The sequence below is a fragment of the Ciconia boyciana genome, chromosome 2 (assembly GCF_034638445.1).
Source record: "Ciconia boyciana chromosome 2, ASM3463844v1, whole genome shotgun sequence".
NCBI lineage: Eukaryota > Metazoa > Chordata > Aves > Ciconiiformes > Ciconiidae > Ciconia > Ciconia boyciana.
Window position 1 is genome coordinate 81,986,649 of NC_132935.1, and position 13,349 is coordinate 81,999,997.

The window sequence follows — 13,349 nt, forward strand, 5'->3', positions numbered from 1 at the left end:
CCACAGACTTTCTTACTTCAGTCCTCTTAAATCTGAATTCTCATTTCCTTAAAACTTAAAAAGGCTTAAAAGAAATAAGGCTGCACACAACCTCCGTGATGAACTAAATTATTCTTGGATAACTTCTTCAGATATCTTCTGAATAAACTTATCCTCATTTCTCCTTTCACTTGTTTTCCACTACCTAACAGATATCCCACACACCGATCTTAATGGAACTCCCAATTATATCCAACCTCTGGGCAAATTTTTAAAAACACTAAAATTAATCTTTATTATATATTTTTTTAATTCTTAAAAGGGAAGCCTAATCACACTATTGGTTTAACTGCTGTATTTGAATATTAGAATACAATTTGTGCTCCATGTGATTAGAAGGGAGAGCATTCATAAGACCACCACACATGGAAAATTTGGCTGATACCAGGAAGAAGTCATGCCTTAGGTAAGAAAATTTTTCCTACATGAAAAACTTTGCTGCTATTCCTATTTTCAGGTGTCCTTTTGCTGACATAATTTTATTGTTCTTTATTCACTTCTTGGATTTCATGTATTGCATTATGTTGATGTGGAGCTTGTTTTTAAGCAATAGTTTCTTAACCCATTGATTTCTTTCAGTGTACTTTTTTCTTTTTTTATGGAACACACTGAAAATTTGCACTCCCTTTCAATGTCTAAAACATAGTTGACTATACTGCTTGCTTCAGCTGTATCATGTATTATCATGACATTTCACACAGCGTTTTTCAAGAAATCATCTAATCAAGTTCTGTCAGTGAAGTTGTCATGCTCTATCCACTAGCATCAAAGTCACTCAGCACAGCCGCCTTAAATAGGAGCGGAATATTTTTCTGCAAAGTTCACCAGCAAATCTTACTGCACTTTTCTTTGGACTTCAGAGACTCATTATTCCCATTATCAATCTCTTCCTCTCCCATTTATGTTCTCTTTCATGCAATTTTTATTATTAAGGTAACAGAAATAAGGGGTACATTGAAGCCACAAATCTTACACAGCCATAGAATTACAGTAACTTTCATACTTCCTGGTATTTTATTATTTTAATATGTCCAAGTTGAACATCATTGGCTATAGCACAAAAATAATTACTTTAAATCTTATGCTATTAAAAAAAGTGGATAAACAAAGTGGTAACCATCCAGTAACAAACAGACAAAGTGGGGGGAAAAAGTTCAGAAATATCAGAAAGTGACACTAAACTTAACTATTACCACTGTATAGAAGAATAAGAAGTAGCAGGAGCTACAGACCTATTTCTGTTGCATTTGTATTCCTCACAGGACGCTTGCCCCCCTCTCTTGTTTTTCTTTTGTTCAGGAGTAGAGCAGGAGCTCCACCTTGTGTTCTGTGATACTCACATCCACATCGATCTGCACTCTTGTTGCCTCAAGAAGACAGAAGAGACTACTGAACAGTAGTGTCCTGGTTTTGGCTGGGATAGAGTTAATTTTCTTCCTAGTAGCTGGTATAGTGCTGTGTTTTGGATTTTAGTATGAGAATAATATTGATAACACAGTGATGTTTGTGATGTTTTGGCTGTTGCTAAATGGTGTTTACACTGGTCAAGGACTTTTCAGCTTCCCATGCTCTGCCAGGTGCACAAGAAGCTGGGAGGGGGCACAGCCAAGAGAGTTGATCCAAGCTGACCAAAGGGCTATTCCATACCATAGGACATCATGCTCAGTATATAAACTGGAGGGAGTTGGCCAGGGGGTAGCGGTCACTGCTCAGAGACTGGCTGGGCATCAGTTGGCAGGTGGTGGACAGTTGCATCACTTGTTTTTTTTCCTGAGTTTTGTTTCTCTCTCTCTCTCGTTTTCTTTTCATTACAATTATTATTATTATTATTATATTTCAATTATTAAACCGTTCTTATCTCAACCCACGAGTTTTCTTGCTTTTGCTCTTCCGATTCTCTCCCCCATCCTACCGGGGGTGGGGAGGGTGAGCAAGCAGCTGTGTGGTACTTAATTGCTGACTGGGGCTAAACCACAACAAGTAGTCACATTTTTTTGCCATATCTGGTAGACAAGTGCATTGATGTTAAAGTGGATATACTTTTCATGTATTTTCAATGCATGTATGCTTGTTTCAAAAACCTGAAATTGTGTTCAAATCCACTTCCCTTTGTTCCCACCTAATGAATATAAGGTTGGAGCAGGCTCTGCAAGTTTATAAGGCTGCCAAGTGGGATTTGACTCTGCTATAGGAGAAATCAGATGCTTACTTTTAGCACAGATCAGAATCAGATCACAGATTGCTAGGTCCTCACAAAGAAAGGCACCAGTTCAGGGGAGATGCCTTGGATGTTACAGTCATTTTGCAAAAGATGAAAGGCGAATGTACTTGACTGCTACGTCAAGGCATGGTACATGTCAGAAAATCTGATCACTAGATCATCTAGCCAAAGCAGAAAGATGTAGCCACACAAAAAGCATACATCCTCCTTAGACATCATAGCTGGGACAGGGAATAGATCTTAAAAGTGCCCAGGCAAGGACATGATATCGGCAGCAGGTACAATTCAGTGAAAGCTATAATCCATATATTTGGAACCATGCAGGTATCCAGCACAGTACTGGCATCAAAACAGAAACTGAGTCCAAGATAGAAACACCAAACAAATGCCAAAAGCTTCCTGAAGCATCGCAATTCCTCTTCCATAAAACACGAGGGATACACATACCATATCGGCTCTCTGTGAAAAGCACATGAAATCAAAGATGGGCTTCTCAAGTTACCAGAATAAACACTTGAAGTTAAAGACATTTCTAAGTACAACAATGGCAACTTTCATTAATGCCTAGGAGGAGGACCAATTATACAATAATTGGTATATATAACAATATATAACAATTCAGCCAATAGTGCCCAACTTAGATCTGATGTACCTGAAACATAATCTATAATGAAAGAACAACTGAGGTTCCTTGATTCCCAACTGGCAGTCAATACCAGATTAATCATCAGCAACACATATCCAGCACCAGAGCCAAGGGAGTCTGAATACAGCATATTATACAACTTCTAATACTGTAGTCACTTCTCCTGTTTTAGTACACCAAATTGACACAAACACTTCAACCTACAGTATCAGACAATCAAATCTGATGATCTTTTAAACCTTCATGGCAAATGCAAGTGTGAAGGGGGAAGTAAGAGTCAGGAAATCTTAGTACATTCAGATTGAACAAGAGACAGCAGGAACCTCCGATTTCAGGTCTGGTGTAAGACTAGCTTTGAGAAGACTGATGTTTATCAGCACCAGAGATTTTCACATTGTACAAAAGTTGGGGCTGAGCTCCAAGAAAAAGAGGCAGATGCATTGCTAATTGTGCCACCACCTTCAAAACAGTCATCTGGAGATTCTGATCCTTCTTTTTGAGATTTGGGAGGCTGAGGCCAATTTTTCTACAACATGCTTTTTGACAAGGCAACAAAGAAACTGGAGGTGGAAAATATGCCAATAAAATAGTAGAAACTTGCAGAGATTTCAAGGCTATAAAGTAGTCCCTGCAGAAGCCATCTGATAATATGAAGGCAAACAGAGGTTTTACCTTCCAAGAGGTAAAATCCAGGAGGGCAAAATCAGTCAAATGAGATTTAGAACTTAAGGTAAACCATGTTTTCTGAAGAATATTCAGACTACAAAGTGTTCTGCCTTACCAAAAGGTTGATAGGAAGTAAAATGGCTCTGTATTGGGTCTGGCTTAGATGGAGTTAATTTTCTTCATAGCAGCTTCTATGGCACTGTGTTTCAGATTTGTGATCAAAACAACACTGATAACACACTGTTTAGCTATTGATGAACAGTGCTTGCACAGCATCAAGGCCTTCTCTGTTTCTCACCCTGCTGCCCGCAGTGAATAGACTGGGTGGGGTGCACAAGAGGTTAGGAGGGAACAAAACCAGGCAGATGTCCCGAAATAACCAAAGGGATATTCCATGCCATATAACATCATGCTCAGCAATAAAAAGGGAGAGTTGGAGGTTGAGGGGGTTAGCCATCTGGAACTGGCTGGACACCAGTCTACCCATGAGAGGTGGTGAGTTTTGCCTTTGCAACACTTACTTTGTTTTCTTTCTCTCTTCCTCCATTTCTTCACTTACTGAACAACTTTTTACCTTGACCCACAAGTTTTCTTGCTTTTACTTTTCCTTTCCTCTTCCCTACCCTGCTGGGGGTGGGCAGGGGGAAGTGACCAAGTGGCTGTGTGATGCTTAGCTGCCTACCAGGCTTAACCCACAACAGGGTCAAGACACACTTGTCCACTGAGTATGCTATTAATTCTACAGGATGCTCTGTCTGTTGAGACTGGATGCTTTTTACACGTACATTCACTCAGAGTGTACCCATGGCTTATCACTCACAAACTAAATCCATATTGTCCAGACCAGAGGAAACCTCTGTGTCTGCTTTTACCTTAACCTAACCAGCTGACAAAACTCCTCTCCCCACACATGATCTTCTTGCACCAGAGTCAGTAGGATACGGCAGACACAGAGGGGCAGCTAAGGCTACCACTGAATCTCCATTATACATTTCCATAATAAATATTTTTAATTATAACTTATTAGTTATAATGAAGGTCTTTCAATTGCTCCTAAATTCAGCTACAGGCAGTACAGGCACTGTTTATTAATAGAAACACTTTCTTATAAAGTATCTTCTCTTATTCATCCCTCACTTAAGAGGCATCCTAAGTCTACAGCTTAGTATACCTGACTACTGCTATTAACCAGAGATTCCTTCACGCTGCTGTAACCCAGTGTTTCACTGAGGCCTGAAACAACAGGAATCCAATCTGGTCTGTAAAGCTTGATGTTATTAGTCTACCAACAACAAAAATCCACCACATTTTTTTAAAGAAATATCCTGATCAAAATCAGCTGGTTTACCTGGTGAAGCCATCCCCTGTGGTATATCACCTCAAACTCCATAAGAACTTTTGCTACTTTGTTGTAGTTTCGGATTATGCGCTTGCCATCTGGTGTTTGCAGAACAGCCGGGTGCCGCTGGAAAGACTCCATGGGCTCCTGGATCCTATGGAATAGATGGCGTGCCCACAAGATCTTACCAGCTATTGGAGGCAGATTACGAGCCAGTGGAGGGTCCTGCTTCTGCCTAGTGTAGATCTTACAGACTGTTTCTATGTCATGACCATAGTTTTGAAGTATTTTCTGATACTTTTCATCAATGCCAAGATTCGGAATTTGTAATCTGCTTAGAAAAATAATAATCATTAAAAAAATTCTTTCAATACTTCTGAAATTCTTCTGATGCACTGTTGGAAAATATAATCATTCCAGATTCCTTTGCATTCTTTATAAAATAACTACTTTAGCAGCAGACTTTTCACTAAAGCTTGAACAAATGCTGTCACAACCTGATTCCAAGCAACCAAGATTTAGACCAGATGATAAAAGTTTCCAAGTAAGCCTACACATTTTCTGTTTTGTCACTGTTTTCAAACACTGAGCTAAAATTACGTGCAGCAAACTGTAACCAATCCACTACTAGCAGTCTACTCCATTAAACAGAATATTATAAGGAAACTGATGCAATAAAGACTGAGGCTGCTTTGCAACAATGTGAATTTATCAAGACAAATTTCTTTGTTTCCTAATACAAGCATTTTACTCTCTTCTAACTGCACTGAGGTAACAAATTAATGTCATTGTTCAAGGACAACACTAAGGCAAATATGCTAACAGCCACAAAGTATTCCTGTACTTGTGCTAATTTTGAAAGATGAAGTTCAAAATCCACTTATATTTTGCATTTTCTGATACAAAAAATATTTTTTTATTCATCCACGCTGCTGAGAAGACATCCCTTAACAGAGCTGAGCAGTTGAGTGAGAGGAGGTTGAGCTGGTTTTCGTTTGTATTTAAGGAGATGCCTCCTGCTCTGGTCCCCGCTCTTTCCACCATCCTCAAAGTGTTATTTCCACTGCCTGGCAGAATTCTAGCAATCTAGATAGGACATAGTACCTTTCAAATTTCTTCAACATACTCAGTGCTCTTTCAGTGTTCAGAGTATTTTCAAAGGTGATGTCCATGAAGATCCTTAATTGATCCTGAAGGAGAGCAAATAATTCTACAGCAGAGAACTACGTAAGGCACACACTTCAAATCTATCAGGTATTATTTGACAGGATTTATCATGCACTATATTAGAACATAATTTGTTTATATGAAACTAACCTCAATAAGTATCAATTTTCCCTTTCTGCCTTCCCTCAAGAATTAAACAAAAGACAACCAACTTTCAAGGCATTTTCTTTCCAAGTTTCCTCTGTAGCTGTGCAACCAACAAAAGCTTTTGTATCCTCAAATGTTCCACCATGCTGAGAGCCCTCAAAGAATGCTTGCTTACCTCTTTGGCAGCCAAAGCAAGCCAAGCATTTACTTTAATTTTTTTCTTCTACAGATACCCTTTCCTTCCACCAACTTGCGATTTCAGAACTACAGGAAAGTTAATTATCTGACTTATTTGTGCTATACTCCCATTCACCCAATGAAATAATCAATTTCTGTGTTATTCTTGCTAGCATAACTTCCAAATAAAGTACAGTATTGAAAAATCCTTTTGCTGGAGGCCCTCAAGGCCCCTTCTGGCCTATTCCATGAAACTGGTCTGAAAGTTAGAGAATAAATACAAGCTTTAAAGTGGAGATACAGTAGAATAATTTTTCAATTTCGTATTACAAACTTTGAGATTTGCATAATTTCTTTGGTGGTAACTCAGAGGTATTTTTGTTTTCATGAGGATTCATCGGTAAATTAAATTCTTATTTGAATCATAAAACCTACATGAAGTTCATTTATCTCTTTGCAAAACTCTTCATAGTCTTGGTCAAAATCAGTCTTCCGTTGATCCAAGAAATTGTAATGCCTTTTCTTCATGATGTCAACAATGCTCTAAACAGTTTCACAGAAAAAGAAAATTATCACCAAAAAACTGTCTTATCAAAAAGACTTACCACACCAAAATACTTAGCACAACGGGCTGTGCACATTCACATTTTACCTTTGCCATTAGTTACCGGTATTTGCTAAGCAATATAAGCAAACCACTTAAATGACATATTTTCAGGAAAGAAGTTGGTAAAATGGCCATATGAATTTCCTTTATATTATTTACTGCTGTTTTAAGTCAATTAGAACTGACAGAAAATTCAGACTCTTGCTTTTCATCTAAGACATGTGTTACTCATTAAATATTCTCTCATGCAGAGGTTCACTATTTCTATTTAAAAGTTAACAAAGTTCAACATAGAAAAATATTTTCACATTAGTATTTTCCATGTCTTTAAATTAACTGATTCCATAGAAAAACAGACTATTCAGAAGTCACAGTAAGATGCAGCACATCACCAGCCCGGGACTTATTATTCCTGGCATCTCTTACATAGCTGCTGTCCACTCAAATGAAAGTACATCTTAATCAGCATCTCCCTTGAGCTGTACACACAGTTAAAGGATTTCTAATGATGAACCACTGTTCAACATCCTAGTAGTTTACCACAGTACAGCTATGAAGCTCAACGTATTTTCAGCACAGCAGACTTCCACCATTTTATTATAAGTCAACTGAACTTCAGTTTTATGCTGCAATGGATAATGCGGTATATCTGTACAGAGTTTGCAGACTGTACCGAAGCCTGGGCTAATGGTCACAGAGCTTTTCAAATACAAATGCCCCAAATAAATGAGATGTCTGTGTTTCAGCCTACCAAAATAGTATCTTCACAGCATGACCTGAAAATTCTCAGCAACCCAAGTTGCTGAGAAGCCTGCTGGCACAGCTTCAGAAAGCAGCTCTCAGTGAAGGGAGCAAATTTAGAGCAGCCCACACCTGCCCATGTGGAATAGTCTTGGACCAAGCTATCTTTCCCATTATGCCTAGATTTCTTCTCAGAAGACTGTAGAAGAGAACAAAGGAGAAAACTGGCTACTGTGAAGGATGCAGTCAAGGAATCAAAACCCCAGACTGCAACAGGGATTGAATCGAATAAGGCTGGACCATGGAATGCTCACATTTTACCCTACAGTTATTTAACTAAAGCAAAATGTACTTATGGCCATAACAAAATGAACAGGGTAAAGCAAATTAGAATGCCACATTTGCCTGTACTCCACTGTATGACATGTGATCTCTAAAAGCAGTCTACAAACTCCACACATTGAATACTTCTGATTTATTTTAATATTTACAAGTACCATAATTATGATACTGCACTAAGAAAGATATACAATAACGGTAAGTTAACTCAGGCTCAGTAAAAGCAGGGAAGACTCTACTTGCTAGAAAAGAAAGTTAATCTTGGAAAGAAGGAAGGAAAAGAATGCGATTTAGTATATTTATATTCTTAGAAGAGCTCCTTGTTGTTCAAGTCTCACTCCTACTAAATAAAAGGACGAGGAAAGAAACCTGAATAGTAATACTAACAAGCAAAGGGATTTTGCTGTTACAAAAGAAAAGGCCTAAACTTGAAGAGCTTTCCAGAGCAAACCAGCTAAGTCATTTCTCTTCCTCCCTCACCCTAAAGATAGCCATCTGTGAATTAACTCTTTCTCCCCTCATAAAACACAAAGCTGATGATTGTACTCTAGATCTAGAGTACGGATTTTAAGTAAACCTAATAATCTGTTTTGCTGGAATTAAGCTCATTATTTCCTTAAAGAAACAAAGTAAATCTAAGAGTCCAAGGGTTTTTTTTCCTCTTTTTAAAAAACTACGTATTTCAAGAAATCAAAGTTATGTTTGTTGGTATTTATGCAGCACAGAAATGGAACTGGGGCTTGTTTCACCCTGAGCTGCAAGGAAAATCTGACTGCAGCATTGACCACCAGGCCAATGGAGCCAGCCTCAGCAGTGGGCACTGATCAGGTGCCCCTAGAATAATGGGCAAGAGATGAAGATAGTCTGCAATTTTGGTCACAGTACACTTTCATAGCTAGCAAAACATTTGTAAAGACAGAAATGTTGCACTTCTCACTTTTTCTCCTGACCATAACACAAAACCATGGCTCCAATTACTCCTGTTACAAAGTCTCCCCATTTTGTTGCTTTTTTCAATCAACTTTGATTTTAACACACCTCTTTCACATGTCCACCTGCCCCTTTTCATCTTGCTTGCTCACTTCCCCAGCAATCATAAATTTGTTAACTATTACCCAGTAATTTTAGCACAACTTACAGAGTTAATTTTTCTCTTGATAAACACTTTTCTAATTTTCATAATTATTTATTGTTTAAAGTTCAAGTCAGACTGACAGGATATCCAAAATTTGCTGTGTACCTCATATTTTGTGATCATTCGTTCCAATCCATCTATCTTAGACTCCTGTAGAACCGAGTAGGTTTTCATAGTATTGAAAACATCTATTATCTTTACCAGACGTCGATGAAAGGTTTCAAATTTTCCAAAGATATACATCTCACTAAAATCAAACTGTCTTTCAGCTGGATTTTGCTCCAATTTCTCTTTTATCTTATGAAAGCAATTTTGATACTCCTAAAAACAAAAGAAGAATTTAAAAGAAGAATGTCAAGCATATAATAAAAGGCACTGTCATCAGCTAGAACAAAATTTACACAGACAGATATTATCCTAACCTGATAGCAAGTAGAAGTTTCATCAACAAACAATCATGAACACTATAAAGACAGTAACAGAATTTGTCTATGAAAACTAACCCAACAATACCATTACAGGATCACACATTTCATCAAATGAATGAACTGCACATATATGTGTTTGTACGTTCCATCCTTAGCTAGTGTGAAATTCTGTTCCCTCCATTTTATAGCAGGGCTTGATGTGTTTACGGAATATCCAAGATGACGACCCAGATTTCAGTTTTCAGAGACTGAAAATAATGATTGTGTGCTGAGCAGTTTTATTGAGTAATAATGTTTCAAATTTTCCAAAATCACTTTCCAGAACAAAAACCCTTGTGAAGTTAGAATGCTGCTCCATAGCAGCTTCCAGTTTTCTTTCTACTTTCTTAACTGGGCACAAACCTTACTGAAAACATATTAAAATTAAATTCTTCCCAAAGTCAGATTACACAGTCAACAGACTTGCCTGAAATGGTTTCTTTCAAGAGTAGTTATCTTTAAAATACAATGTTCATTATTTTTTAGCACATATATGTATGAATAACCCCACTTGGAGATATTAATACAAAGGGCCCAGAGTTTCCTAAGCTGTTAGTGATTTGAATTTTAAGTTTTAATCTATTCACTTTCTGAAAGCTTTTGGAACTCATAAGACTCAAATAAAAACCTAACCCTTCAACATATTACAATGCAGCAACTGAATAATTTGCTATATCTTTATAGAAATATACAAATTTACTGCTCATTGCTGATGGTAAGACATCTTATAAATTTACACTAATTTGTGCTAGAACTATGCAAGATTTGTTGTTTCAGAAGGTGTCAGGATAAAGTTCTAGTCTTCCAAGCACATATTATCAGGAAATCAAAATGTAATAATGGAGGAAACCTAATATGAACCTTCTGATATCTACAGGGAGGTTATCAAGAAGACAGAGCTAGGCTCTTCACACTAACACATGGACAGAGGCCTAGAGGCAATGGGCATAAATTGAAACAGAAGATGTTCTGATTGGATGTAAGGAGAAAATCTTTCACTATAAGGACAGTCAAGCAGTGAAAGAGGTTGCTCAGAAAGGCTGTGCAATCTCTTCATCCTTGCAGAACTTCAAGACAGGACTGGATAAAGGACTGGGAAACCAAGTTTGATCTCATAGCTGTCCCTGCTTTGTCTTTGAGCACAAGGTTGAACTAGATACCTGCTGAGGACCCTTCCAAGCTGAATTATCCTATGATCCTATGTTCTAAAGGGGGGGGAGGGGGAGGAGGATCCCAAAACAGTCATAGAAGCATATGCAAAAAAAAAAAAGATTACTTTCCCAACAAGTCTATGCAATCTGAAAAGCTGAATTCTTCTCAGTTCACTAAACTGCCCTTTCTAAAGGTATAGTTTGTCCATATATCTTTGGAATATATTCAGGTCAGTAATTTCCTCTGTTTTCATTTCTATTACACATCCCTCCTCATCATGTGAGAAGAAACTTTCTAGAGAAACTCAGGCATGAAAATCCAAGTAATTCTCATATAAGAAGCATAGGTAAATTAGGCTAAGCATCGAAATCCTGTTTGCGGAAAATCAACAGACTCTGGACTAAATACCCGTTAGCTCTAATATAAATACTCCAGTTCCAAAGGGTATTTTTTCAGTTGCTTCATTTTCCTTCATTATAGCATTGCTTCCTCTTATAAAATAAAGTTTTCCTAATTATGCCCTCCTAAATCTCACCTTATATTCTGTTTTCCACATGCTCTTCCCACCTACCTGTTTAAGTCTAATGGCTGCTTGTAGCTTTTCCATAACTCTCTCCTGAGGTTGATTCCAAATGGTGGCCGTATTGTTGTTTGTAATGTACGATTTACATGCTGTGATCATCTGATTGGTCACCTAAAGGCAGTTTTAACCTTATGAAAAAAACATTTCAAGACAAAGCAGATCTTGCCCTTCTTTCAGTCTCATCCCATACCTCTGACTCCACCGGCCTAAAGCCTGCAAAATATCAGTACCAAATACCAGCTACATAGACAGACTGTTCTCCTGGCAATATCCAGCCTCCAGACCAGTACACCACCAAAATGTTGTTGATTAACTACGCTCGTCCTAAACCTAAACACCTTGTACCAACCTTGAAATGATATTGAGGACTACAAAGTCATAAGACTTTAGCACTTCTGAAAGCAAAGGTAAAATCAAGGGCCCATGAGACTATGATCATTAAAGAACAGATTGTCCTTCCCACTCCATTTCCTTCTTTATGCAATCATAAGGAGGTTTAAGGGCTATATAAACTTAACAGAACTGGTTCTACAAAAAACAGTTCACCACAGGCAAAACTCATTGTAACAAAAAGTTCCTCGAGCTATGCATGTCAGGGTTGAGATTAGCCCTGATCTTCAAGAAGTCTGAAAAAATTCTTACAACTCCAAATTACGGACAGTAAAATAAGTTCTAACTCTGAAGTAGTTTTATCACTATTTGCGATTCTCTATACATTCTATACAAAAAGCAGCATTAAATTGACCAAAATGCTGCCTCTTCAATTGCTTGGTCCCTTTGTGTTTTCTGTCTCTCACTCAAGCAACACCACACAAAAAAAATCTGTGAAAATTTCCTTTCATGCTGTAGCACCAACCTTCACAAACAGCGAGGATATCTTTTCAGACGTGTTGTAATACTGAGAGATACTCTGAATCATTTTAATTGCATTTATGATTCCTGGAATAGCATCCACCATGGACACCTGGAAAGAAACACACAGTCTGAACTCTGCTTAGTACTGTTGTTACCATACCTCAGCTCAACACCTAACTAGAGAACCCAGGAGCCTTATGAGCATGGTCTTCCTAACGTTTCTGCCTCTTGTTTCCCTGGGTCTCTCCTGCGGAGCTGCCTGTTCTACTTCACCCTCCAAGCTCTACAATTCAATTTTGGGGAAAAATTTTCACTAAAGTCTTGGCTGGAAGAATTCTGGTCAGTGAGTAAAATTTGATAGACACAAAGGCCTCTTCAGAAGTACCACTTATTTTCACAAAAAGTATGCTTGTACACTCTTTTGCTAAACCTGATATAAGCTTGCATATAAAGAGAGCCCAAAAATTGCATTAAGCCTCATAGCACTCATTTGAATAAAGGAACTATGAAGAACAACTTTCCTGTAGTACTGGCATTTAGATCATAAAAAATTATATTCAATAGATTAAGTGCCTGGGAGGAGGTGATCTTATAGCTCATTGTTTGGAGTGCAGGTGCCCAGGTGCTGGCAGCAGGGGCGGCCCCTGTGAGGAGCAGCCGGGGCTGCCCCGAGCCGGACACAGTCGGTTCCAGCCAGCTCCAACAGCCCCACCACAGGGCCTGGCTGAGCCCCTCAGCCACGGGCGGGAGCCTCGGGGAAAGCCTGGGGAAGGAAGGGGAAAAGATGGATAAGAAATGGGTAAGAAATGGGTAAGAAACTGGGTAAGAAATGGCAGCCGGGGCTGAGGGAAACAGGGTGAGAGAACAGCCCTGCGAGCCCCGAGGGGAGAGCAGGAGGTGCTCCAGGCGCCCTGGCAGAGATGCCCCTGCGGCCCCTGGGGAGACCCCAGAGGAGGAGGAAAATGTGAGAGGAGGAAAGAGCGGCAGAGAGGAGGTGTTATGGACTAACCAGAGCCCCCATTCCCCATCCTCCTGCACTGCTCAGGGGGAGGACAAGAAGTGGGGAGT

At 38.8% G+C, this 13,349-nt stretch overlaps 1 protein-coding gene across 1 annotated transcript in view; it reads right to left on the bottom strand.

The window, feature by feature from the left end:
- Positions 1-13,349, bottom strand: part of DNAH5 (dynein axonemal heavy chain 5) — a 132,705-nt gene that overhangs the window by 100,241 nt on the left and 19,115 nt on the right. The window contains 6 exon segments of the mRNA XM_072851354.1: positions 4,921-5,242; positions 6,016-6,101; positions 6,838-6,945; positions 9,330-9,545; positions 11,415-11,537; positions 12,283-12,390. Coding sequence (XP_072707455.1) covers positions 4,921-5,242; positions 6,016-6,101; positions 6,838-6,945; positions 9,330-9,545; positions 11,415-11,537; positions 12,283-12,390 — 963 coding nt within the window.